Source organism: Orbicella faveolata, unplaced genomic scaffold (genome assembly GCF_042242905.1).
Source record: "Orbicella faveolata isolate gen_17 unplaced genomic scaffold, um_ofav_v1 contig_12, whole genome shotgun sequence".
NCBI classification, from domain to species: domain Eukaryota; kingdom Metazoa; phylum Cnidaria; class Anthozoa; order Scleractinia; family Merulinidae; genus Orbicella; species Orbicella faveolata.
This window is the reverse complement of record NW_028301539.1, coordinates 6,201,922-6,228,051: the sequence shown is the minus strand read 5'-3', so window position 1 is coordinate 6,228,051 and position 26,130 is coordinate 6,201,922. Positions and strand designations below refer to the sequence as shown.

The 26,130-nt window shown below is 37.4% G+C and overlaps 3 protein-coding genes across 5 annotated transcripts; all 3 read left to right on the top strand.

The window, feature by feature from the left end:
- The first annotated feature begins 2,965 nt into the window (after nucleotides 1-2,965).
- Nucleotides 2,966-8,098, top strand: LOC110046909 (chymotrypsinogen B-like). 2 transcript variants are annotated; one of them, XM_089282244.1, is made up of 8 exons: nucleotides 2,966-3,057; nucleotides 3,570-3,767; nucleotides 4,686-4,898; nucleotides 5,114-5,277; nucleotides 6,175-6,328; nucleotides 7,137-7,157; nucleotides 7,693-7,801; nucleotides 8,020-8,098. In XM_089282244.1, exons 1-7 carry the CDS (start codon nucleotides 3,003-3,005, stop codon nucleotides 7,791-7,793), a joined length of 906 nt encoding a protein of 301 aa, XP_089138370.1. In that variant the 5' UTR covers nucleotides 2,966-3,002; the 3' UTR covers nucleotides 7,794-7,801; nucleotides 8,020-8,098. The 2 variants fall into 2 exon arrangements, with proteins under 2 accessions (XP_089138370.1, XP_020608288.2); XM_020752629.2 differs by lacking the exon at nucleotides 7,137-7,157.
- Nucleotides 8,099-11,727: 3,629 nt separating this feature from the next.
- LOC110046903 (chymotrypsinogen A-like) lies at nucleotides 11,728-16,634 on the top strand. Of its 2 annotated transcripts, XM_020752621.2 has the most exons (8): nucleotides 11,730-12,483; nucleotides 12,881-13,078; nucleotides 13,639-13,851; nucleotides 14,196-14,359; nucleotides 14,760-14,913; nucleotides 15,287-15,319; nucleotides 15,837-15,932; nucleotides 16,518-16,634. In XM_020752621.2, exons 1-8 carry the CDS (start codon nucleotides 12,429-12,431, stop codon nucleotides 16,520-16,522), a joined length of 918 nt encoding a protein of 305 aa, XP_020608280.1. In that variant the 5' UTR covers nucleotides 11,730-12,428; the 3' UTR covers nucleotides 16,523-16,634. The 2 variants fall into 2 exon arrangements, with proteins under 2 accessions (XP_089138369.1, XP_020608280.1); XM_089282243.1 differs by having other exon boundaries at nucleotides 11,728-12,483; nucleotides 15,837-16,634.
- Nucleotides 16,635-18,512: 1,878 nt separating this feature from the next.
- On the top strand, nucleotides 18,513-25,655 carry LOC149116292 (chymotrypsinogen B-like). The gene is made up of 9 exons (XM_089282253.1): nucleotides 18,513-18,759; nucleotides 19,160-19,357; nucleotides 19,952-20,164; nucleotides 20,659-20,822; nucleotides 21,423-21,576; nucleotides 21,912-21,977; nucleotides 23,502-23,597; nucleotides 24,003-24,044; nucleotides 24,584-25,655. The coding sequence occupies exons 1-9, from the start codon at nucleotides 18,705-18,707 to the stop codon at nucleotides 24,712-24,714; spliced, it is 1,119 nt and encodes a 372-aa protein (XP_089138379.1). The 5' UTR covers nucleotides 18,513-18,704; the 3' UTR covers nucleotides 24,715-25,655.
- Nucleotides 25,656-26,130: the final 475 nt, after the last annotated feature.

Below are 26,130 nucleotides of genomic sequence, written 5' to 3'. Positions count from 1 at the left end.
CCACATTAAGGTAAAAATATTTGTACTATTTGCTGTCTAATGAGGATGTAGACCCTTAAGGGCCCATTAACCGATTTTTGCGCGCGCTCTCGTGCGTTGCTAAGGAGGTAAAATTTCACTTCCGGTTACTTACGTCAGCCTGAGCGCTGAAAATAAAAACAATTCAATAACTTCCAAATTCGCTTACTTTTTAAATGCTTCTCTTTGTGTTTCACAAAATGCAAAGTAAAAAAAGTACAATCAAAGACAAAATAAGAGAAAGACAGAAATACAAGAGCAATGGAAAGAGCAAAAACTAACTCCGTGTAGCTTTTTTTGATCTTACCGAAGAGCACTGGCAGTATAGATTGCGCACGCGCTGATAGGATGACTTCCAATTTTATCGGGCGCACTTACAGTTTCTTTGAACGCTAAAGGAAACGCGGTTTTTCGTTAGATCCAGCCTTTTTCGACGGATTTCGATTAAAGCCAACGTTGGAAACATAGCTATGCATTCCTTTTTCGAAATCATGCCTTTTTCAGAAAATTACGAATTTTTTTAAATTTTGAAATATTCTCAAAATCTGACCTTTTAGAAATGAAACAAAATCTATGCATAGCGTAATGAGGATTTAAATTAAGATATTAAATCAATGAATGAAATCCCGATAAAGTAATTTGCCTGGGAGCCTTTGCGTTTATTCAGTATTAGTCACATGACATGGGCGTGGCCTGATGACGTCATCACTAGTGTTACTGATCATGAAAAAGTCAAAGCACATGAAATAACTCTGAACCAACCAAAAATGATGAAGTTATATGAGAATAAATTTTCCTTAGCAACGACTCGAAGAGATCGGTTAACGGACCCTTAATGTACTAAAGTGATTGGAGCTTGTTGCTTGTCGAAAAGCCAGTCTTTATGGGATGTACAAGTAATCCCTTTCCAATTCTCAAATAGTAGAAATACGGTATAAAGATGCTCAAAATAAAACATTCTAAGCAAATACGCACTTTGGTGTGGGTCTTTTGATCGGTTAATACAACAAATTCAGGTTTAAATTTTTCAAATAATAGCTTTTTCCAATTTTGTAAGTTCAGTAAGGGCTAAACATTTAATTACCATACATGAATTTCATTTTAATATGCAGTGTTTTCAGTTATAATTACTTGATCCTCGTACATTGCGTTCGCTGAACGACCCTGTTATTGTATTTAATTCTGAGGTCATTTGCAAATAAAGTGCCGTATAATTTTATATTTTTTCGTCTAAAACAAAACAAAATTGCATCTTTCTTGTGACCAAAGTAATTAATAAAAAAAAGAAGAAGAAATTCAAGGTAAGAATTTAAACGATGGTGATTCCTCGTCTTAGTATGAGCTGCCTTTTTTTTTTTCATTCCCTTATCTAAAAAAAATAACTATATACATATTTTTTTAATTTTTCCAAGTTACTGGTTTTGGCTCCCATCGCCGCTGGTAATATTAAATTATTTGTACGATACCATGGTCTGTCTTCAGTTAATTTAATTTCTTGTTTTGTGCTACTTAAATGTGGCGTTTGGAATTTATTTGACTTGAAATTTGGCCTTTGGGTAGACTGAATTTTTACCAAGTACGTACATATCACAATAACATGTTCTTCTCCTCTCCCTTGGCGGCAATTACACTGGTGTCACTTCGTGAAAATCCATTGGGTTACGTACACAGCACCCGCTATGAATAAATAAATCACATACCCCCAGTTCGACTCGAGGTGAATAACTATTACACGTGAATTTGCAAAAGCACAAGAAAAAAAAATATAGACTTTGGTTTATATGATTAGTAAACAATTGCGTTTTTCATGACCGGTACTTTACTGTGAAGGAGCACCAGCTTCTGTCAGTGGCTTGGATCTCAAAACTTAACAATGCAAGCAAATTGTCTTTCAACATCGTGGAGTCAAGTGAAAATAGTTCCTAAAAAAGCTGTTTATAGCCCGAAATATTATGTAGCGCAATCATGAGTAGAGTATAATCACAGCCTGCATAGTCGCTCCAGCGTTTGGTAGCTTGCGTTGTTGAAAATACGAGAGGAATTCGTAAATACTAAAGGAAGTATCTTTAGGAAAATTTGATATTGACATTTCACCGTGATACGTTTACATTAAACCCCTTTCCTTTCAAACTTAGTAGCAACACACATATACATATATTAACCACTTTTGTTAATAAAATTTATATCTTCATTTTTTTTTTTCTCTTTATTAACCTTAAGATTGTGAAATCTAAAGGAACGCCCTTTGAAGAGATAGCAGAAAAACAATCTATATCGCAATGGCAAATTACCTATTTAGCAAGCTAACGAAACAAAAACATATTTATTCATGGACATTGCGAAGAAAACCTTTTTAGCATTGAAGTATATTTTTGCTTTCTAGTGTAAAGATGAATGTTGTAAAACCAAGAGACATTCGTATATTCCATTTGTTAGAAATTGTAGCCGTCTTCTCGCAGGCTAAGGAAATTTTTTTCTTTGTTAGCTGCCGAAAGAATTGAATTAAAAACAAAAGTTAAAAAATAGAATAAAATGAACTAAAACAACGTGACTGTCTGCTTTTGACAACTCAATGCCAATAACGAGAGATTGCATTCACGCAGACAGTTTTTTCAGTTGCGCTTACCCCATTAGCATTTGAAAAATATTTAATTACTATTGAATAAGAACGTAGACACTCGATCAATATTCTCCAAAGTTTTAAGAGGGAAATCCATTCCGCTCCATTAACTATGTATTCTCTAATCAAATATAAAAGAAAAGAATAAGTCTTCACAAAAGGCTATTCAAATGAGGAAAATTCTTGGCCGCCTGATTGATCCCCTGGCCAAACTTTACAGTCTAAGTTGAAAGAAACCTTTAGAAAGTTCTTGTCTATGGTGTTTAAAAAGGCATCCAGCTGAGATCCAACTAAAATAACATTGCGGTCTATTTAAAAAGGTTCAACATAACTCCTTACCGCATTTGGACATCATTTGTTCAAGATGAATCTCTTCATCGGAGTTGCGCTTTTTCTGCTTGGAGTTTCACGCTCCCAAGGTAAGGAAAGTCCATTCACAATTTTCTTTCAAATATTTGAGTAATAAGTGTACATTCACTCCAAAATGTCTTGGTTAATTGAAGGCTTAATTTTGATTAAGGATGAAACCCTCAAAGTCAGACAAAAATTCTAAAGCTGCAAAGTCACTTCAGTACGGCATGGCACTTTTCTGAGACCAAACCGTCTTATATGTGTCTATTTGAAACTGATGACGTAAATATGTAACTACATTTTTGAGCTTCAGAATTCATTTATCTGTCAAGCCTAGCCTTAACGTAACCTGCTGGCCGGCTTTAAGGTTAAAGAAATCCTGGCGTGTTTCTAATTGTGCCGTTGACCGGAATAAAACTAACGCCATAAGTTATCCCGATAATGTTGCCTACTTCTACCTTCAGATTTTCTCGTAAGAAAGTCACGTGTGTAAAAGCTGATTGGAGTGAAAATGTGGCACAGATTCTATAAGTAATTGCGTGAGTTACGCATCTTACTGGATTAATGTCAAACTTCACAGGTTGTGGAAATCGACCATATTCAAGTAGGGTGGTGAATGGGGAAAATGCCCAGCCCCACTCCTGGCCCTGGCAGATTTCACTCAGAGTCAACGGTCGTCACATCTGTGGAGGATCACTTATTGACAAAGACTGGGTCGTCACTGCGGCTCACTGTGTGGATCGAAACCCGAGACCGAGTGGCTACACTGTCGTTGTGGGTAAGTTATTGCAGACTATCGACAAGGAATGTAGTGCTTTCCCATTGTCTGAGAGAATTACGAAACTGCTGTTGCATCATGCAGTAGCGTCAGCCTCCTTCACTTACTGAAGCACCGCCCTTCATGTGCTAAAGCACCAATTCATGTACTTACTAAGCGTACTTAAGTAACGTTTCGTCATGTTCAGGTTTCGTTTACGTTGCATCTTCCAAAGTCATTATTACATATTATATGAATTTTCAAAGGCCGTTAGCCTTAAAAATTTCATTAAAATTTCGGTTAACCGTAACGTGTAAAAATTAACCGTTAGCCTTAAGAAGGCCAAAAATTTAACCATTAGGCGTAAAAATGCTTAAAATTTAACCGTTAGCCGTAAAAGCCACGAGCCCATGGAAACCCTCTTGTAAGGAACTTTTCGAGGCAGGGTTCTGGTTTTGTTTTTGTTTTTTATTGCTGTTGTTGTTGTTGTTGTTGTTTCTTTTTTTCGTTTTTAGTGCCGGTGACTCGTTTCCAGTTTTGCAGTCCTATACACTTCCGTCCTCGTTTTAGCGTTAACTTTCTTTCAATTTTGTTATGATCAAGGAGCCTCTGGATAAACAAGTGAAATATCTCTTTTGCTAAATTAAAGCCACGCCAAAAATGCCAAATAGTCTTCCTATGATAGAAGCCGCCAACTATTTGCACCGAAAGAACTCTACTTGTGCTACCTACCCTGAAAGAAATCCAAGGCGCCATAAACTGATGAAACACAAATTAACATCTAACAATGCTTTGTGACAGAAGCGATCCCCTCCTTTATTACAATTTGCCGAATACGCAACTGTCACTTAGCACTTTTTGCAGTGAATTTTCTGAATTTCCAGTTCTTTTCCTTTTCGATTAAAATAGTTCGCATTTATTGAATTTCATGATTGATAGGAGCTCATCGCCGGCTTGGATCAACAGTCGTTCAACAGACTTTCCGCTTGAAGCAGTTGTTCAAACACGAGCAATTTAGCATGAGGAACCTGCGTAATGACATCGCCCTTCTGCAACTAGAGCAGCCAATACAAGCGAGCAGCAAAGTGAACACGGTGTGCTTGCCGAGTTCAGGAAGCAGGGTTCCCGCGGGAACACGGTGTTACATTACAGGTATGTGAAATGCATGCAGATATTCCTTTTGTGTTATCATTGATTGACCCTGATTCATTAATCACTAGTCTACCACTCTGTGATAAGCCGTATTGAGTCAATTCACGGTTTTACGCTTGTGCTTAACTGACATCTTCAGAACAACATGTTGTTTTTACTCTTTGTTACTGCAAGGCACTTTGCGTGAGATTTGAATAAATATGATGTTGTTGCAGGCTGGGGGAGAACTGTCGGAGGTGGAAATGCCGCTGACACTCTCCAACAGGCTGTACTACCCGTGGCTGGACACAGTGCCTGCAGCAGAGTGAACGGAAGATTAGCTCCTGTTGATCAAAGGTCCATGGTGTGCGCTGGAGGTCAAGGCAAAGGTGGATGTCAGGTAAATAAACCTAAAATGGGACCATTCCAAAAAAATTACAGGGAAGTATCTCTCTTCTTTTACGCTCCTATCTTAAAGTGACCTCGATTTGTTAAGTTTACAGTAAGACTTTACCAAAGATACCGTCATGTTGGAGTACAGTTCAAAGTTATTTACACTACTCAAAATAACTAAACTATCTGCTATCGTAATCTGCAAGTTCCTTTCCCCTTTTAAGGGGGAAATTTTGCCATCTTTCTATATTTTGTTTTGTTTTCAACTCATCGATCTTATTCGCCAGTAACAACGACAGCAACAACGATGTAAGAGGAGAAACATGTTAACATGTAGGAATTCATGCTTGACTTCAGAAGGAAATGTCGGCTGATACTTCCCGAAAATGTGTAACATTAAAGCACATCCCCCCGTTGCTATCAAGCGTTAATTGTCAGCCTCTTTTAGACAATACCTATATGGGTTATTGACCAAGTGTGAGGTCAAGATGGCTGGATATTGGCTAAGTTCGTTTTCTGCGTGTTTTTGGACCGAGACGGAGTCGAGGTCCATAAACTCGCAAAAAAAGAACGAGGCCAATATCCAGCCATCTTGACCGAACAAGCTTGGTCAATAAAGGATTTATTATATTGCTTTCGGGGAAATTTCGGGGACACGGCGGGTAGTCCCGAGCGGCCAAGATAGCTCGATCTTGCCCGCTCGGGTAGCCAATCACAGCGCAGGATTTGATTCATCTTGCCCGCTCGCGGAGCTAGCTATATAATAAAGTGAGCTACTTGGTAACCTTTTAACTACAGTATGAAGAGTGTTATGGAGGCAGAATGCAATATATTACCCTGCTTCTTATTTTACTGTACAAGATTGATGTCAACCTTATTTTTTCTCCTTAAAAATGTGCGTCAGGGAGACAGTGGTGGACCGTTTGTATGCAAAGAGGGTGGGAAATTTGTTCTGCGAGGTGCCGTTAGCTGGGGACACTCCCAATGCAGGACTGATCATTATACAGTGTTCGCTCGTATAAGCAGTTTTATTGGATGGATCAACCAGAAGAAGTCAGGTACTTTAATAAATTTCGGTAAAAATTCTCCTCTTTTACCATTACAGAGCTCTAGAAATAACTATGTACAAAAAGAACAGTAAGCGATTTGTCACAAAACATAAACGTGATTTTTAAAATCGTTTAATAAGTAATTCTATTAACATGTATCTTTGTACATATTGGCAAAAGTTACTGGATGGCATTGCATTTACATTGTTGTGTCAACATTGATTTAGAGTTCGATCACATTTATATCCAAAATGCACAAGTCCGGATTTCATTTTGAGACGATCAGATTTAAGTAATTATACTTTTTCTCATTTCCTGAGCTCTTATAGCTCAGGAGCGATTGTTTCTGCACTGATTTCAGTTATAGAATTCCTTAGATCCCAGCACAACTTTACGAGTTTATAATAGTGTTCGACTCCCTAAAGGAATAAACAAAAAGTAAACCAACAAGGCATACGATAAATGTCCAAGCAAATGAAAGGAAACGAAAATGAAACGTATACAGTAACTGTGGTCACTACGGATACTAAAAACTAATCAGCACGAATGAATGTCAACATAACATAGTCTTCGGCTTTCGTTGTTGTCCTATATAATGCTCAATTTAACGGCAAATAGTGAAAAAAAATATATATTGTTCACATTTTACAAACCTCGCTCCCAAGAGGGCAGACAAGAAAAAAACAATGTCTCCTGACTTGAGTTGTACCCAGTTCATCCCAAGCGCTCAAGGCGTGAAACAGTGGTGTTATTGTCCAGTTTTGGCCGAAAAAAGAAAAGAAAAAGAAAAAGAAAACACTTTGTGTTTTTGTTTTAGGTGGTGGAGGTGGCGGAGGAGGTCAGTAAAAGCGATTTTATCTTGTTATCCCCTCTCTCGAGTTGGTTCTAGTAATATTGATAACAAGAATTATTTAAGGCAACAGTCGAGCTATTTTTGCTAAAGACTCAAGTAAAACGGCTTTCAGTAAAGCCAGGGATTAAGGGGGCTTGATTACTTGAACGATTTCAAGTTTAACCCCTACAGACTAAGAGAGACAGTTACACTGAACAAGCATCCCCTGTTACCCTCTTACGATCCTGGGCAACGAGGTTATTTACTTTCATTGAGTAGCAGGTGGTAATTGCACAATCTTACTTTCTAGTAATGTATGGAAAGTGCTTGACTGTCTCCTGATTCTTGCATAATCCCAATCTATTGTACTCCAACCAATCTACCTTTACCCTTGAGTGACCTAGACATGTGCTAATATAATGTAACAACTAAGAGCACTTTTGGGCTTTTCTCGACCTAAAGCCGCCTGGCCTGATTCGTTTTGCGCACTAGGTCTACGTTTACATGCTTTCAGTGCTGACTGTTTTATCCATGCTTTTAGGTTGTATAGACAAACACCCAAATTGTCGGCAATGGACGAGGTATTGCAGCTGGCATCCATTTGTCCAGGCAAACTGCCGGAAAACATGCCGCCGCTGCTAATTTAAAATGTAAGCTCACACACGGAAGACAGGCTCGATTAACGGAGTATAATTTTCAATTATCCATCATGAGTTCCTGTTAACTTTACCTACTTAACTGTTTAGTAAAATTTTATCAGATCGAGTTTTATTGTCTGTTTCCCTTATTTGTGGTATGTGTGTAATTGCGACTGTTTTTTCTTTTTTTTTTTTCTTCTCTTTCGTTCTCTCACTCTGTCTCATCTTAGGTTGAAGCGGAAAATGAACAAGAAGAGGACTAGTGTAGTTGTTGTTGTAGTAAATAAAGCATTATAAACGAATAATTCGTTAACTGCTTCTTCTCACTATCACGACGAATTTTATTGTTTGTTTTTCTTTTTTTGGAAATCCCACCTCCTGAAACATCCACCTTTCAGATATAAAAAAGCATATTACCCAGTAAAAATGGGGGTCGTACTCCTTCCGTGCAAGGCGGGTGATATTGTGAGATACTCAGCATATTTCTGCTGTCAAAACAAATAATCTTTTAATTGTTGGTGAGGCGATTACACAGCTAAGTCTCCAAATTTTAATAAGACCGAAAACTACGCCTTAAAAATAAAGTTTACTCAAAGACCCTCACTCTCGAAAGTGTCACGATGAAATAGGCCCTTCGCGCGATCCGGTCACATGGTACAAAATCACACATGCTTGTGAGCAAGTTGCACAGCGGGACTTCCAAAACAATGCCACTCGTACCAGTCCACCTGGACCTGCCTTTGTTTTGGAAGTCCCACTGCGGAACTTCCTTACCAGCATGTGATCGTGCAAAAGGCCTATCCTGAACTATTGTATAAACAATTCAATAAGTCCCCTTACATTATCATTTCTGAGTCATTTTTGTTTGTCTTCTGAAGTTTTGTAAAATCAACCGACACGGAGTTGAAAGTGCACGAGCTGCACTATGAAAATGCGCTAATTGCACGCGTTGGACCTTCCTTTCAAAAAATTTTGCAGACTCGCCCATACTTTTTAGAGGGAAAATGTTATGAAACCCGGCAAACAACAAAGGAGCAAACAAAGATGCTAAGATCTACAATCTTTTGCACATTCGTTTGTTTTTTGTTCATACACTATACATGAATTACGTAACCAACACGTTTCTATTGGTTAGTTCCTCAGTGCGGAGTAAACAACTATTGTTTTGAGCACGTTCAAGGACAAAAAAGCGAACAAAAACCAAAAAAAGAAGTTTGTCGAATTTTATAACCATTTCCCTCTATTAACTACGACTCGCCAAACAAGCAGGAACAATAAGAAATTATCAAAAACAGGTTTAGGCTATGTTTAAGCAGTGTTTGAGAAACGCACAAATTAACGCGATACCAGAGTATTCACAGCGCGAAATTGAAGTCTTGTTTGCGACCTTGAAAAGCTCACCTTTTCCATTAGCCCAGATCATAAAATGCACGAAAGAAGTCGCCATCATCAATTCATGTTGTCGAATTTCTTTACAAATCACTGGCTACAGACGGGAAATAATCTTCTCATAGGAGACTCCAGTCTCTTACATCACACCTTTTTGCTCGGATCGCTCTAGAATCCGTCCTACATATAAGCTCCCTGGTTCTTATTCCCTGCCATCGCTGTAAAAATTGGTAAGAGAATCTCGTTACTCCCGCCATTTGATCACGCAACATGACAACATCCACGGGAGAACCCCCGACATGTGCTTGGATTTGCTCGGATATATGTCGTCAGGGTAGCGAACTTTGTTCTAAAAATACTAATAGTGTCCCATATCATGGGTGCGAGAGTTGTAGTCTCCGTCACCGATTATGGCTCCTGATGAAAGCTGGTTAACTACTGAGGTTTTACGACTTAAATTTGACATTTGCTCAAGTCAACTGGCCACTGGTTTGAGGCAAAAGGCATAACGTTTTCTGTTCAGCAGACGATTCATAAAGATAGCTTTCATTGATGAAGAATTTACTTGACAAGCTAAGTGCAAAAAACAAAAAAACAAAAAACAAAAAACAAACAAAAGCAAAAACAAAACAAAAAAACTGTCCAAAAGTAGGTAGGGAGAACATAATTCTCTTATTCATTTTTTTTTTTCTTGATCAAAGCAAGTTTTGATCATGGCACCGGAATAGGTCAGTTATTGTCGGGCCCTATCAAATTTTAACAAGGAGCTAGGAAGAGCTCTATTTTTAATCAAGGCGCAGAATGCCATTCCAATCACGCGGAAGCCTGAACTCACTGATACCACTTCCTCTTTCAATATCCCGGTTGATTGCAGACTGGTTGGAGGATTAGACTAATGGAAACTATGCCCAGCCATTTTAAATGTCATCGCTGGACTTCTAGCTAGCTAATGCATTTTATACTGATTACGGCATTGTACAATTTTTAAGTACTTAAAGCGGCTAATTTTGGTCTTATCAACTGAACTGAACAGTCATTGAATTTCTTTAAAATTTATGAGTTCACTTCCTCGAACTTATTAATAATTCCTCAAGTTTAGCAAACGAAATAATGAACGTAGCGGTGTTGGGATAACTGATCTTAAAACATAAATTGTACGATTTTATTTCTCCGTTTTCTCCTTAGTTTTAACTTCGATTGAGAAAATATATCAAACAAGAAATACAGTGTTTGAGCACATTTCCAAACATTTCGAAGTTTGTCAAAACTACTCCGCGTCGCGTGCTATTTTCAACTCTCTTTTCGGTGTTTGGCAATGTGGTCTGGTGTCCTGTGGACATCCAGGGCTATGAACAGTGGTCACATGACCAAGCGAGTGCATGTGCATGTGTGTACGAGCGTGCGTTTGAAGTGAGACTTTGTGTTGCTCGAGTTATTGACCTTAGTGGCTTCTAGAAATATTACAACAGTCTTTTGTGTTTGATATATCACGTAAAGGTTTTTCGGTAAACCCCATAATCACCTACAGACAAGTTGGTGGCTCTTCAGGCTAAGCATTCTCATAATTACGTACGGGCAGAAAGAAGTTGAGCAATTCACCCATATCTGAATTGAAATCTCGTATTCTGCCTATCACCACTAAATTTCGCTCTTTTAGACAAAGCGCGCAATTGTGCTCAATCATGTTGCGCACATCCCGAAATTATCAAAATCAAACCACTGTATATCATTTCCAAATATCATTTTCCACCGACATACTTGTCGCCATCCATCGGCCAAATTTTAAGCAAGCATTTTTTTTTCTGCTATTGGTACAAGATACATTTTGTGCATACATTATTTGCTTAATGTTTGTTGATGTATCTTTTCTTTAGTTAAATTTCTTGGTCAATATTTTGACCTAAAAATTCACAGGTGAGCGTAAAGTTTGGTAAAAACATGATTATGTCTTTTGGCTAAAACTTAAACTTTACCATTCTTGTGAAAAGAAATGTGAAAATGAAAAATTTCAATTGAAAATAGGTTATGATATCCCTACATCAAACCTACGTTAGACGAACAGACATAAAGCTGTCCCAGGTGTTGTTCTTTCGTTGTCACGTAAATATACCTTTAATCACGTTTTTTATTAAATATTTAAATAGCCTAGACAGTTAAAAAATTTGAGCCATGAAAAAGAAAAATGACCGGGTATTTGAATGTATAAAGGCCTGAGATTTAAAAGCAATTTATCGGTCTTTTGTAGTGAGATATCGTGTAATCGCTATTAAGGTTGCGAAGAATGGAAATTAATAAGGATTTGGTTATGCGTAAATAAGCAAAAACTAACGATAGAACCGACTTTTCGATGTCTTCATGACGCATTTGTATTCCTTATTTTTCAGTACCTTGACAAAGGCGTCATGAAGACACCGAAACTTTCAATTCGGTTTTTATTGTTAGTGTATGCTTTTTTTGATAATAAAAATAACAAATGTATTGCTAATGACATGATTGACTCAAGCATTACTTATTAAAAGAAAGAAAAAAAAAACGTATCTTATTTTTAGTGTCTTATAAAAGAAAAACATATTTAATATTATAAACGGAATCAAAAGATCTAGTTAACTCTTGCAAAAATCAGTGTATGCAATACATCAGAGATTTTTAGGGGGAAGAATTCAAGAGGGAGAGAGATATAAAAGAGAGAATCACTAAAAATTAAAGGGATTTACTAATGGTTGATCAAACAATGAACATTCGCTTTACTCAGACATTTAGTTGCATCGTGGTGCTAGGCGGTTCACACTAATTAAAAAAAAATAATATTGATTGAAATGTATCCAGCTGAAGGTACAACATCAGGCAAACCAGGACTTTGGAGACGGTCGTTTAAATACTGATTAAATTCCCTTTCATTCGAGATTTTAATGCAGAACGTTCATTGCCCAGTCAAAATTTCTGAGCCGCCTCTAGAAAAGGGCATTTTCATTCCAGCTTCATCTTGTCCTTATCAAGCACTAGCGGGGAGCTTCAGGAAGAAATTTCCACAAAAGCTCATATACAAGTGAACATAGGTGAAAAGCGTCCTTGGACATCTGAATCATCAAATAATATAAACCATAATTTAAAGTTTATAACTTTATAGAAAGGAAGCGAGAAACTGTTTGGATAGGATGCCCAGCTGCGCTAAGGCTAATAAAACACAAGAATTCATAAAAGAAAGTGCTAAGCATAGCTGGTCACCAAAATTGGAGATTATTTTTTCAAGATGAATCTCTGGATCGGAGTCACTCTTTTACTGCTTGGAGTTTCGTACTCTCAAGGTAAGATTCTGTGCTACCATTTATATGACGATTCTTCCATTTTTGCTCAAAATTGCTTTGTTACTGTAAAGTTCTGAAAGTAAAGATATTTCACAAGTTTTTTCCGAGTTCTTCTTACGAGTTCAATTTTATTCAATTGATACTTTTGGTCTTTCGAGGGTACATACTGTTTAAGGCGTTATGTAAAACATTTCTGAAGTACTTCAAAATTTCGTGCAGTCTTCATGCAATGTTGTTAGTATAAGAAGTTGCATCGTCGCATAAGCAACCATGAAATGGTATAAACTACAGTTTAGTCAAGTTTAGTTAAGGAATCTTGAAATGATTCAGTTCAGAACACGCGTGTAGACTGGCTTTCTAAAGGAAATATTTCACCGAGATACGACCTTTATTTCAGACTGCGGAAAACGACCTTTTACAAGCAGGGTAGTGAATGGCGAAGATGCCCAGGCCCATTCCTGGCCTTGGCAAATTTCTCTCAGAGTCAACGGTCGCCACATCTGTGGAGGATCACTTATTGACGGAGACTGGGTTGTCACTGCGGCTCATTGCGTGGAAAATAATCCCTATCCAAGTGGCTACACTGTCGTTGTGGGTGAGTTTTGTGCTTGTAAGCTCTGTTAGTACTGCGGTTTTTACATACCTATCGAATGACGGGTCACCTATTGCAAGGGAGCAGCAAATGAATAAATTAAAATGTTTAGCTAGAGAGGAAGCCACATTAGCGTAAGCTGGTGGTTGCTGTTTATGGAGGGAGGAAAACTAAGGCACTCCGAGAACACTAGGCTCAAGGCGAGGACCAACAGCAAACTATAGCTAAACCGACTTATGCATGCTGCAGGGTTGAAATCGATCCCGGCAGGAGGTGAGTGCTCTGCGCCATCCCTGCCGCCCCATCCCCCCTACATTTTATTGCCTAAGGGTCGATTAAGCATCTTTTGTATTTCGTGCCGTCATTGACGCACTCCGTACATTTTTAAAACTTGTCGCAGGTCCTGCGGTCGCACGCTTCTATTTGTATTTGTTTTGTTTTGTTTTGTTTTCGTTCCTTTTTGGTTGTTTGTTTCTCTGCTTATTTGTTTTTTTACTTTTCGCTTTTTTTTTAATTCAACCCATGACTAGTAAAGGTCACTTTATTCACTTTTCCACTGACAGGAGCCCATCGCCGTACTGGAACAACGGCTGTGCAGCGGACCTTCCGCTTGAAGAAACTATTCAAACACGAAGGTTTCAACATGAGGCAGCTTCGTAACGATATAGCACTTCTTCAGCTTGAGGGATCCATAACAACAAGTGAAAAAGTGAATACTGTTTGCTTGCCAGCTTCAGGAAGCAGGATTCCGGCAGGAACACATTGCTACATCACAGGTTGCTTATGAATCTAAATTTTGTTGTTGTTGTTGTTGTTCCTGTTGTTGTTGTTGTTGTTCCTGTTGTTGTTTTATTATGGTATAAACTTTTTCCGCATATGATAGCGATCGTGGAACTTTGAATTCCCGCTTACCCGGCCACGGTTCGTTTTTTTTTTTTTTTTTTTTTTAGAGTCACCAAACTTAACAATTCTTAACGAATGTCTAATCGCAAAGCTCGGACGTTTGTTTAACGTAAAACGCTTAATTAAAGATACGCAATTACTAGCAAAGGCTTGTCGGTTAAGTGGCATACCTCTTTTTCTTTTGTTGTGCTTTGCGTAATTTTAATCTATTTCTTAGGTTGGGGAAGAACTGTGGGAGGTGGAAGTGCCGCTGACACTCTCCAACAGGCCATGCTACCAGTGGCTGAACACAGTGCCTGCAGCAGAGTAAACGGAAGATTAGTTCCTGTTGATGAAAGTTCCATGGTGTGCGCTGGAGGTCAAGGCAAAGGTGGATGTCAGGTACTCAAGGGTATTCAAATAATTCAACTTGAAATTCAACATTTACACCAACGGTATTGCCAGGCTGTCCCAACAGCATAAAAAAGACATATTTTCGCCCTATTTTATTTAACATATCCTATATTTATATAATACTGATTAACCCTAAACCATGACACAATTTGCTTTTATGAAGTCAAAACATGAGAAACATTTTCAAAATGCTAGAGGGCAATCATTTCAATTCTTCTTATTAGCTTTGACAATGTTCAAAGGATCCTAGGCCTGCGCAGAAAAAAATACTATGTTGGAATGGTTTGGAAAAACCTGACTGTGTTGTAGCATATAGAAATCTGTTCTCGTCTCGTAATGTAACTATAATTTATATACATATATATTTTTCCGTTTTAAACGTATACAGGGAGACAGTGGTGGACCATTTGTTTGTGACGAGGGTGGAAAGTTTGTTTTGAGAGGGGCGGTCAGTTGGGGACATAGGCAATGCAGGACAGATCATTACACGGTGTTCGCTCGTATAAGCAGCTTTATTGAATGGATTAACCAGAAAAAGTCAGGTATCTTCCTGTTTTGCCTAAAATACTACCTATGTTTGACTAAAATATTCATTTTTGAGGTCTGCATTTAATTAGCTACGAATTTATGTCTTAATCGAGCATGCATGCATGATATTTATTCAAGAATTACATTATTATCATTATTATTATCATCATCATCACCATCATCATCATCATCATCATCATCATCATTATTATTATTATTATTATTATTATTATCCTTAGCCTGCGTTTCTCAAAGTCGTAGAGAAGGTGTATATAACCTTACTAATGTCAAATCAGGTCTTCTAAAAATGAACGTTACAAATTTTATCAGCCGTAAAACAGTAAGACAGATATCATCACATGTTTGCTTGTTGTTGTATTTCTCCAGGGAGTGGCGGCGGTGGCGGAGGTGGAGGAGGAGGTAAGTAAGATAAATGTCTATTTTACTACACTCTGCAACTTGCATTATTTGATTACAAACTAAATGCTATGAAGAGGCTTGAAATGATGATGTCAAACCTGTAAATAATATAAAATAACTACCCCGAAAAGCTAAATAACAAAGATTCCTTGGTGTTCTTATAAAGCATGAACTGTTTAATATTATTATATTATCAAAACATAGAACAACTATTCAAAGCAAAATGATTCTAAGATACTTTGATTGAAGAGTATCCCATCTGACACTGACATAAAATCTTCTCACTCATATTGGGAAATCTTGGGAAAACCTGTCTTGCTTATACGTACAGTGCTTTCTTCCCGCTGGTACACCACAAATCTACATTGCATATCATCGTGTTGACTATCTTAAATAAGGTCAACACGTGCATTTAAACAGGTTGATAAACCTTCTCCACCGCCATTACATCCATAACATGGGCGTATATGTATATTTTTTTATTTGTCTTTTTTTTTTTTTTTTTATTGCCATCTAGGCTGCGTAGACCAAAGCTCGAGATGTCGTTACAGTTTGTATCAATGCCGATACGACATCAATGTTCAGAGGGCCTGCCCGAGGACATGCGGTCTATGTAAGTAGGGAATCACATTAATGCATTACCATGAATTTTTACACACCATTAATATTTACAGATGGGGACGTGGTGGTCCTGTGTTGATCTGTTAATGAATTAACCAATAGTTTCAGAAAGACTGAGTGCTAAATAAATCTAATGTTAGAAATAATAATTATTATCGAAAAAAAGTGACAAAATTGTGCAAAAACAATCTTTGTTGAAACTATTGAAGTGTTTAGAAAAAGATTGCAAACATCGTTTTATTTTTACCCACTTTTTTGTTTGTTTTCACTTCATAGAGCTGTTTGTTTGTTTTTGTTTTTGTTTTTGTTTATTTTTTTTGGAGGGGCTGGATTTCTTTTCATTTTGCGGTTGCACAGCATTCAAACCGTTAGACACTTCACGGTCTTCATTTTAACTAAATTATCACTAAATAAATACGTTGGTCTTTAGGGTAGTACGTGATCAGGAAGATCTTTCTCAGATTTGTCCGGTTCCCTATGTTGATGTGTTGTTTGGCAGGCAATCTCATTCTTCATTGTCTCTCTTTATTCTAGAATAAAAATAAATATCTTCTTTTTTGACATCATCTTCTTTTAGGTTAAGATGGAACATGACACTTCAGGAATTGAAACCAGGACTAAACTTCCATGACAAGATGAAACAGACATATATATCTAGCCATGTAGAGAAACAATAAAGTAGTTCAAGAACATATTTAATGTCGTCTCTGTTCCGTCTTCCACTGTCTTTAAATCAAGGACACGTTCCTATCGTATTGCCTGAACAATACCGACCGTGTATGATGTGAACGTGTTCAGGGCAGCAGTAGGGTTATGCGAAGCTTGTTTTTGGCGAGCACAAGTAAATCTTTCATGATTTCCTAGTCGTTCTCAAGCATCAGCATCTTTCCTAGACCCTATTCTAGAATTGAAGAAAAAAATATCCAAGGAAAAGATTTGTTTTCGCCCCGAAATTGGCGATGTTCCAACGAGTAAAATACAGTACCGACTTGGAATTTGATTTGGCTATCCTAATTACTGCCAAAGTAGTTAAATCTGACCCAAGTGGCTGAAATTAACATGCAGTATTTTTTTAGGTGAGTGCAATTTGAAAATAGTTTTCAGATATCACAAGTAGTGTAAATCCTTAATTGCTCGAGCTGTCATACGATTATTCATTTATTATAAGACTGAGAAAATTGCGAACACGCGCGCGTTAATTTGCACTGCAGTGCAAATTAACAATAAATTAGCCTGCTATCAACTAATCACAAAGAAGTAATTTTCCCAGTCACATAACAAACTGCGTAATATTAGAGTCAAAAAAATTGTTTTCCTGCCGCAGAATCATGATTTTAAAAACTATGGAAAGAATAATTTCTTTACTCGGAGCGCAATTAAAAACCTTAAAAGTGGGATATTTTGTTCGTATCCACCGAACTTCGTCAGCCACAGTGCAAATTTGCCAGCTCACGGGGTGTTCAGTAGGTTCTAGCGAAACAAAAGTTCTTGCCACGTAAAGCAACACGTTCAAACACCGCGTAAGGGACGCACGATATCAGATTAAGTAAGCCCTCCTTGAACCGAGACTATGGCTTCGAAATAGTCAATATCTATGACACCATTTTAGCCCGCTGGAGACCGTAATGAACATATAACCCTACTTAACATTCAAATTTGTATTGTGGCTGAAGAAGCTCGGTGGATTCGAACGAAATACCCCACTTTCAAGGTTTTTGATTGCGCTATGAGTACATAAAGTATTCTTTTTATATTTTTTTAAAAATGCGTAAAATTAGTTACTGCTCCAAAGGTGGATAGATACTACAGCTGGCTTTTAATTTCTATTTGGTCTCAATGTGCACTTTGGTTTTCATAATAATTTTGTCAAAGAGAAAATATGAAATATTGCCACGGGAATGATGGTATTTACTTTATCGTCTAAAATTGTTTTGAAATATTAACTTAACCAGTACGGATAAAACCGTTTTTTTGAATGAAGCCTCTATACAGCCTCTTTCAAATAAGATTGTGATTTAAAACAGCATTTTTTCCTTTTTTTTTTTTTTTTTTTTTTTTTTTTTTTTTGATGGTAAACAAAGATTACCTGTACCGTTGTTTACGGGCTGGCTTTAATTTGCTTGTTAAAACTTGACCGAGTCCGAACTATTCATTGCTGTTGTTGTCTCTGTATTTCATTCTGCGGTTCACCTGGGACAACACTGCAGCATAAAACAAAAAATATAAGGATAAGCTTAAACAAAAGACCAGAATAAACATTTATCATCTGCATCAACACCTATTCAAATCTTAAAAAAAATATATACATTCACTTCTTAAGCAACTACAATAAACGAAAAGTTTAAGCTGTGGAACTTTTTAGCAAAAATGGGATTATGGTTCTTTTGTAATGAATTCAAAGCAAACCCTGCCCAGTGCACAGCGGAATGCCGCAAAGTCGACTCAGATTTTTTCAGCTGTACTTGCAAATTTAACTAGGCGCATCTTTTTCTTTCATTCAACAATTTCGAAGAGCCTGTGAAAATAGTCTGCGTAAAACAATTTTTATTCAGAGAAATAAGAATTATCAAAAGCTAAAGAAGTATTCGTCGGCTGAGCTATTACCTTTTGAAAACGCTGGTTAAAAAGTAAATAGGTCCTTAGAAAATGGGTGTGCAATGTCTTTGTATAGGGAATTCAGGTGCTTTACGACGAATGCAACAATAAAGGCAATAAATAACGTAAATGTTACCTTGTTGGGACATTTGGAGATCATTTCTTCAAGATGACTGTCTGGATTGTAGTCGCGCTTCTGCTACTTGGAGTTTCATTCTCCCAAGGTATGATATAGGATTTGTTTTACTTTTCAACCAAAATGTCTTGTAAAGTAACTGTCTTGCAAAATCTATCACTCATAATGATTCCGGATCTCGCTATTTAACCTTGATGATCGTTATTTAAATTAAACTGAAATTTACACCTAACCATCTTGGAAAATTAATCTATATCTGGTTGGGCCAGTTGTAAGCCTTCTGTTTTCATGTACAGTTTGATGTTTTGTCCAGATGATAGTTTAGTATCACAGGATATAACTCGCGATGCTATTTTCATTAATTGCTAAGGATGTGGAAATCAACCATGTTCTAGCACGCTGCTGAACAGGATCAAAATGTAGATTGGTAATTTAAAGGTAATATTTTTACCAAAGATTCAGAGATACGCGTACGACCTTTATTTCAGGCTGTGGAAATCGACCATTTACAAGTAGGGTCGTAAATGGCCAAAATGCCCAGCCCCACTCCTGGCCCTGGCAGATTTCTCTCAGAGTCAACGGTCGCCACATCTGTGGAGGATCACTTATAAAGAATGACTGGGTCCTCACAGCGGCCCACTGCGTGGATCGAAACCCGAGGCCAAGTGGCTACACTGTAGTTGTGGGTAGGTCTTTTCTAAAGAAATTAATATAGTAAATTTTGTTTTTCGCGGGACTTTTCTGAGGTTAAAAATGTTTTTAAAACGAGACGTTTCGGTATGCGATGCTATGAAAAACTCTTTAAAAGCTATTAAGTATGGATATGTCAACTATGAAAAACTATTAAGTCTTTTCTTTTTAACCATCGGAGATTGTCGGCTTTAATTCGCATTTATTTTCGTATTTTGCAAAGAAAGTATCATAGATCTAGTACACCTCCTCGAGCATTATTTTTAACCCTGAAAATGGCAGTTAAATTCATCCTTTATTCCATCGTTGGGCCACAAACTTTGGGATGAAAAAATAAACAACATCCAAAAACAGGCAACAAAGACATTATGAGTTTAGGTTTGAAAAGGACTGCACGATCTGTAATCTCCCTACAGAAAGGGACCCTACAAGAATTTCTTATTCCTAGGGTTAGGTGATTAAAACAATGGCAATATGAAAGCGAACTTAATATTTGCAAGACTTTTCCAACCATCAAAATAAGCCCTACGCTTAATTGATCTCTTGAACACAGTAGCCTATTATTTGATTAGCTCTGATTTCATTATCAGGAGCCCATCGCCGGACTGGATCAACTGTCGTTCAACAGACTTTCCGCTTGAAACAGTTGTTCAAACACGAGAAATTTAGCATGAGGCAGCTGCGTAACGACGTCGCCCTTTTGCAACTAGAGCGGCCAATACAAGCAAGCAGCAAAGTGAACACGGTGTGCTTGCCGAGTTCAGGAAGTAGGGTTCCCGCGGGAACACGATGTTACATTACAGGTAAATGAAATGTTCCTCGCCAATTTTGCGTAAACCTCCTTACTTGCCTCTAAAGAAAAATGGATCGAGTGAGGAAAATTTCAGAGGTGTCCTTTCCCCAAAGATTTCCCAAAAATTTCTTAGGAACGCCGATCGTTTACACAACAATGAATGCACACAAATAAAGGTAAACTCTGATTCATATTACGAAACATACAAAGTTCAGATATTTTTGTTTTATCTAATTTTATACTATATTCGTATTTCTTTTATTTTAGATACACGGCCACTGAGGGGTTCGTCGATTCAACTAGTGGTTTAGTTTAAAGCTTAAGGCATGCTTGCTTTTTTCAAGTATAATTACATACATTGTTAATTCTTGATCAAGAACTCCAGAGCCAATATGCACGATTTGCATCTGAGCGTTCTGCCTGTACAAGGCATTAAAATGGCATATCCAGATCTCTTATTATTTTACTGTTCTTTTCGTAATATAATTCAATTTAATTTATTAGGTTGGGGAAGAACTGTTGGAGGTGGAGGTGCCGCTGATACTCTCCAGCAGGCCATGTTACCAGTGGCTGAACACAGTGCCTGCAGCAGAGTGAACGGAAGATTAGTTCCTGTTGATGAGAGGTCCATGGTTTGCGCTGGAGGTCAAGGCAAAGGTGGATGTCAGGTAAACAAAGAGTGTTACTCTTTGGGAAAATGATCTACGATGAAAAGAATATTCCCTACAAGCCAACAGCGAACTTGCTTAGGGGCCCTTCTACGTATAAATTCCTCAAACAGGACTTACTCTCATCGGTGGAGACTCCCATATATAAAAGACAGAAGTGCTCGTCGGAAATTTTGAAAACAACCCCTTAGAGGTACCAAGGTCCTGTTTTGTGGGCATGGCTTGATTTTTTTTTTTTCCGCTCCTAAGAGTTGCAATTCTAAAACTTCACATTAACTCACACTTTTATAATTTTTTTAAAGAAGGTCGCTTCGAATACCTCCACTAGTAAAGTTGATTGTCATATATCTCCTATCATATATTTTTGGCTGAAATTAAACTCCAAAACTGTACCGCGAAATTTCCCGCTCGCGACCATTTGAGGCTGAGCACCCAAAGAGGTAAGGAAACCTGGTTTTTAACCCCCAAAATGCACAACGAGCACCCCCTCCTGTTTTATATGGGATTCATTCCAGGGGGAATTTACTGTGAGATGTGTAAATCATACTATCGAAATTTGCTTGTGAATATTCCTCCGTTTTCTCTTTTGTATAAAACCAGGGAGACAGTGGTGGGCCGTTTGTTTGCAATGAGGGTGGAAGATTTGTCTTAAGAGGTGCTGTTAGTTGGGGACATTCCAATTGCAGGACCGATCATTACACAGTGTTCGCTCGAGTAAGCAGTTTCGTCGGATGGATCAACAACAAGATGTCAGGTAATGAAAATTTAAAAAAAAAATGTCTGTTGATTCTTTCTCAATACATGGCTCTTCTTGATTTACTCAATCAAGAGGTCGTAAATCCGTAAATGGCCAAAAATTAAAATTGGATTCGGAAGTTATTGTCGGTTTCCAACAAAATTGAAAGTTTTAGTCTTATAGTTTGACTTTGTGTATCTGTTGTATTTTTTTTTTCTTTTTTATTTGCCGATTTATTTGAAGTACTTCGTTGGATTAAATTCCCCACCGTAATTTGCTGACAAATTAACAATTACTGTCGATATTTATGGCTGACCTTATTGTAACGAAGCTTGTTTTCTTTTGCCATTTAGGCGGAGGCGGTGGCGGTGGCGGCGGTGGAGGTGGAGGAGGAGGGGGTGGCGGTGGAGGTGGCGGAAGTAAGTCAAATATACGTCCAAGCCGTCATAAAGCATAAAGGATAGATCACTTTTAGGAAAAGTAGGTGTGTCACCGAGGCTAGCTAGCACGAACCAATTCTCCTCAATTGTCTTACAGCATGATAAGAAATAACACGCAAACTGCGGTGATAAACATGGTAATAAAACGCATGTTAAAAAACAAAGTTCACTTACTTGACGTTTCGTATGTTTCAACATACATCTTCAGAAGTGACCGTTAGGAATAGAAGAACAACTAAATTTCAATTTAAAATATTAGCAGTCTCTTTTATCTCGCAATGTGTATTTGTCCGACCTTTTGCTAATATATCAAAGCGGTTCCTTTTGAAGTTGTGACCAGTTGACGTTGACACCTGCGGGTGTTATCAATTACAACATTAATGATGTTCTGAACAGGCAGCAATGCAAACCGTAGAATCCAACCACCGCAGTCCCTAAAAAGGAAATAATCTTAGTTCTACCTTATTTAGGGGTACAAAGCAAAAGGTCGGACAGATACACATTGCAAGATAAAAGAGACTCTGCTAATAAGGGAATTAAAACCCACCCTAAATGTAATGTAAGCAGCGAAAAGCTTTATCTTTATTAGTTGGCATTGTTTATATGCAAATTTTTCTCAGCTTCTGTCATTGTAATTATTTACTTATTTTAAATTGAAATTTAGTTGTTATTGCTGGGAGGGAACCTATAGACTTGAACAAGAATCCCATTCAGCAGGCGGCGCAAACGAAGATAAGCTCTAACAGTATGGACCGAATATGACATTAGTTTACTCTTACCTACCACTATACATGCATGGATAAGAGAGAAAGTCGATGCATGATACAACCATCTCAAATTAAACAACAATGAGATGCTTTGAGCAATTGAATATGCACCTAAAGCTCTTTATACCATGTTTCTTTTACATCTTACCACTGAAGATGGGGTGAGAATTTTCTCCCTCCTTAATTACTTCCAAGAAATATGAATATTAATAATGAGAGGAGTACATTCAATGCTCTTGGTAATTCTTTCATGATACTTCTGATATCCATAAAGCCGCCATCTTTTTTCTCTTACTTTTACAAAAGCTTAAAAACCTTCCAGTGATGACGCAGATCTAATCAAAATCAATAGAGCAATGCTATGGTCGTACAATTTTTAAATTACTGCATTGAAGTTAAATTTTGTTAATGGAAACAACGATACTCCAAAATTTTGAAAACAATGCCGGTCAAGTTGAGATTGTGATGGAAACATCAAGTTCCAAATAAAATGACTTGACAGCTCAAGACTTTTAAAAGTCTTATTTCAGACAAAGTGGCGAAATTTGGAAAACTTATGCGTCCAACGGTGCAATGAGGACAGGTGATACACTTAAAATAATGAGCAGTTGTTAAAGGTTATAATCATTGCCAACAAGAGTCGATGTTCTACCCTACTGTTCTATCGCCTCGTGTTTCATCATTAGATGGGGTTTTCAAAGTTAAAAATTTATTGCAATTTTTGTTTTATTCAAAGGCTGCAAGGACAAACAGTTAGCCTGTCCGCACTGGAAGAATTACTGCAGTTCCAGCGAGGTTGTGAGGGATTACTGCCCCAAAACATGTGGTATATGTAAGTATTATGTCCATTGCATTTTACGCGCAAAACATTACAGCCCTTGACTAGCATTCCTTTGATCATATAAAATTCATCTGTACATATGAAACTGCGGAATAAACATAAAGTTATTGGAAGACATAACGGCGAATCCTTTTGAAGTGGAGGAGCTATAGTTTTGGAAGAAGCTCTGAATTCAAACCAAATCTGTAATAAAATGGACTTTTTTGGAAGAATAGCCTAAGCTTAACATTGATATGTGACTTATGACAAGAGCTTAAGTAGAGCAGCTGTTGCTAAACTTGTAACACGAGCTTCTGTCAGGTAAAAGGGATAAGCTAAGAGAGCAGTGAACATTAATAGGGAATAAACAAAAACACACGTTTAGTTTGAACCACATTTTTTTTTTCTTTTCCCTAGGTGGTGGTGGCGGAGGAGGAGGAGGAGGTGGTGGTGGCGGAAGTGAGTTTAAAATTCCTTGCTGTCATCAAGTTTTTCAGAAATGCTATTATCACATAACAGATTTAAAACTCAGTTCTACCACAGCTGTACATAATGAATTTACTTTTTACCGATACGTCAGCCATTTTACATTTCATTGTTTCAAATAGCTATTATGGGATGCTAAGGGGTCAAATATTAATTTGACCCGTTTTTTTTCCCATAATAGCTATTGAAAACAATGGAATTCAGAATAGCGGCCGTATTGGCACAAAAAAGGCTGTTTGCATGGTCTTTATCTAGTTTGAAAGCTTAAGCTTTCACACATTCTAACCATAACACATGTCCCATATCTCTGCAAGGTACGTAGTTCACGAAAAATGTAAACACACACAGGGGCATAGCAGTCGCCAGTTTGGTTCCAGGGCAACAAAAATATAACTTTTAGCACCCAGCAAACACTGTATAATTTGTTTTTTGTTGTTGTTGTTATTTTATTCTAATTTTTTTTTTTTTTTTTTTTTTGGTTATTTTTTTCTATGATTATCGTTCGTTTTAAGGCTGTCAAGACAAAAATGAAGCCTGTCCTGGCTGGAAAATGTATTGCCAAATTATGCCGTCCGTGAAGGAGCTGTGCCCGAAGACATGTCATGCATGTGAGTACACAAGTAATGTATATTGGACTGGCTGAAGCGTTGTCCGTAAGCATCGAGAGCGAGAGGAATTGGGGCAAGTTATCCAACTTGGTACCAGCCAACCGCAGTGCCTCGATGCATAGTGAATAGAGGGGTTATGAAGCCCAGCGAACATTAAAAGGAGCAAACAAAGATGGTCAGATTTATGTTAGAAAATCCAAGACTGTGCACAATCTTTTGTTTTCGCTGAAACACTATGCATGAATTATGCAACTGAAACGGTCTATTGGTTAATCTCTCTTTCAGAGCTAAACAGTTATTTTGTTTCGTGTACGTTCACGGCAAAATTAAAAAAAAAAAAAAAAACGAACAAAGACCTTTTTCAGGTTTCAAAACCATCAATTCTCCAATCTGTTTTAAAACTGTGCTCAGTGCATATAATTTCCAGTTCCTATGGTTTTCTCTCTAACTTACAACCTCGAAAAAACTATAGGTTATCGTATGAATACGACCGCAATTCGGGATTAGGGATTTACACAACAAGTGATATTTGAAAGTTCTCTAAAAAATGTGAAAGAGTTTTCAAATATTACGTATAATGTAAATGCTTAATTGCTCGAGCTTTCATACGATCACTCATTAATTGTATGACTGAGAAAATTGCAAACGCGCGCGCGTCAACGATAAATTGGCTTGCTCTTGCTTGATGCTCTCAATCATATAATAAAATTGGAAACATTGCAATCTCTTTTTGTTGTTAGTTTGCCTTCTAAAGCACAAAATGAAATTTTAAAAAAAAGCCCTGAAGATGTATAGGGTTACTCCATACTTTTTAAGTGCTCTCGTTAATTCCAGTACAAAACAGGGACAATACTTTTTTTTTTTTTTTCTATAATATAGCTTTTAACTATAAAAAAAGGACTGGCTTCAAAGACGTTTTTCTCTTGAGGTGCGTTGATATAAAACGTGTTGTTTGAAATATTTCATTTTGCATTTCTGCTAGGTTGAAGCGCCGTATCACTGACAACGTGGATAATCACTGATCCTGTAGTTGCGTAATCTGAATAAAGTGTTACAAATGAAGGCTGCATTGTCTAGTTCATTTTACGTAGATCATATAAATTTTGAAAGCCTGAATTTCTATAACGAATTTTATTACTCGTTTATGTTACCCCGCTGTCCTCTTTGGCCAACATGTACATGATATTTTTCAGACGAATTTACCAGGCTCTGGCCGAAAGCCTTTTTTTTTAATCAAAATTTAAATAAACAAAACAAGAGCCGCACCCGCACCCAAAACACGATTTTAAACTTATCAGCCCGCGTATTTTCTTTGTGCTATTTAGTAATACCAAGTAGAAAGAGCACAAGTATAATTCTCAGTTCCCAAAATGCTTTCTTCAACAAACCCTACTGTTTCCGGCTTCAGCTTCTTGCTAAAAAGACCCCGCTGGAGAAGCGAGTGGTTTAAT

Excerpts from the sequence above, each read along its gene's own strand:
- LOC110046909 (XM_089282244.1), top strand. The coding sequence starts at position 3,003 with ATGAATCTCTTCATCGGAGTTGCGCTTTTTCTGCTTGGAGTTTCACGC. Across the intron at positions 3,058-3,569 it reads TGGAGTTTCACGCTCCCAAG|GTTGTGGAAATCGACCATAT; the intron begins GTAAGGAAAGTC and ends CAAACTTCACAG. Across the intron at positions 3,768-4,685 it reads TGGCTACACTGTCGTTGTGG|GAGCTCATCGCCGGCTTGGA; the intron begins GTAAGTTATTGC and ends CATGATTGATAG.
- LOC110046903 (XM_089282243.1), top strand. The coding sequence starts at position 12,429 with ATGAATCTCTGGATCGGAGTCACTCTTTTACTGCTTGGAGTTTCGTAC. Across the intron at positions 13,079-13,638 it reads TGGCTACACTGTCGTTGTGG|GAGCCCATCGCCGTACTGGA; the intron begins GTGAGTTTTGTG and ends TTCCACTGACAG. Across the intron at positions 14,360-14,759 it reads AAGGCAAAGGTGGATGTCAG|GGAGACAGTGGTGGACCATT; the intron begins GTACTCAAGGGT and ends AAACGTATACAG.
- LOC149116292 (XM_089282253.1), top strand. The coding sequence starts at position 18,705 with ATGACTGTCTGGATTGTAGTCGCGCTTCTGCTACTTGGAGTTTCATTC. Across the intron at positions 18,760-19,159 it reads TGGAGTTTCATTCTCCCAAG|GCTGTGGAAATCGACCATTT; the intron begins GTATGATATAGG and ends CCTTTATTTCAG. Across the intron at positions 23,598-24,002 it reads CCCCAAAACATGTGGTATAT|GTGGTGGTGGCGGAGGAGGA; the intron begins GTAAGTATTATG and ends TCTTTTCCCTAG.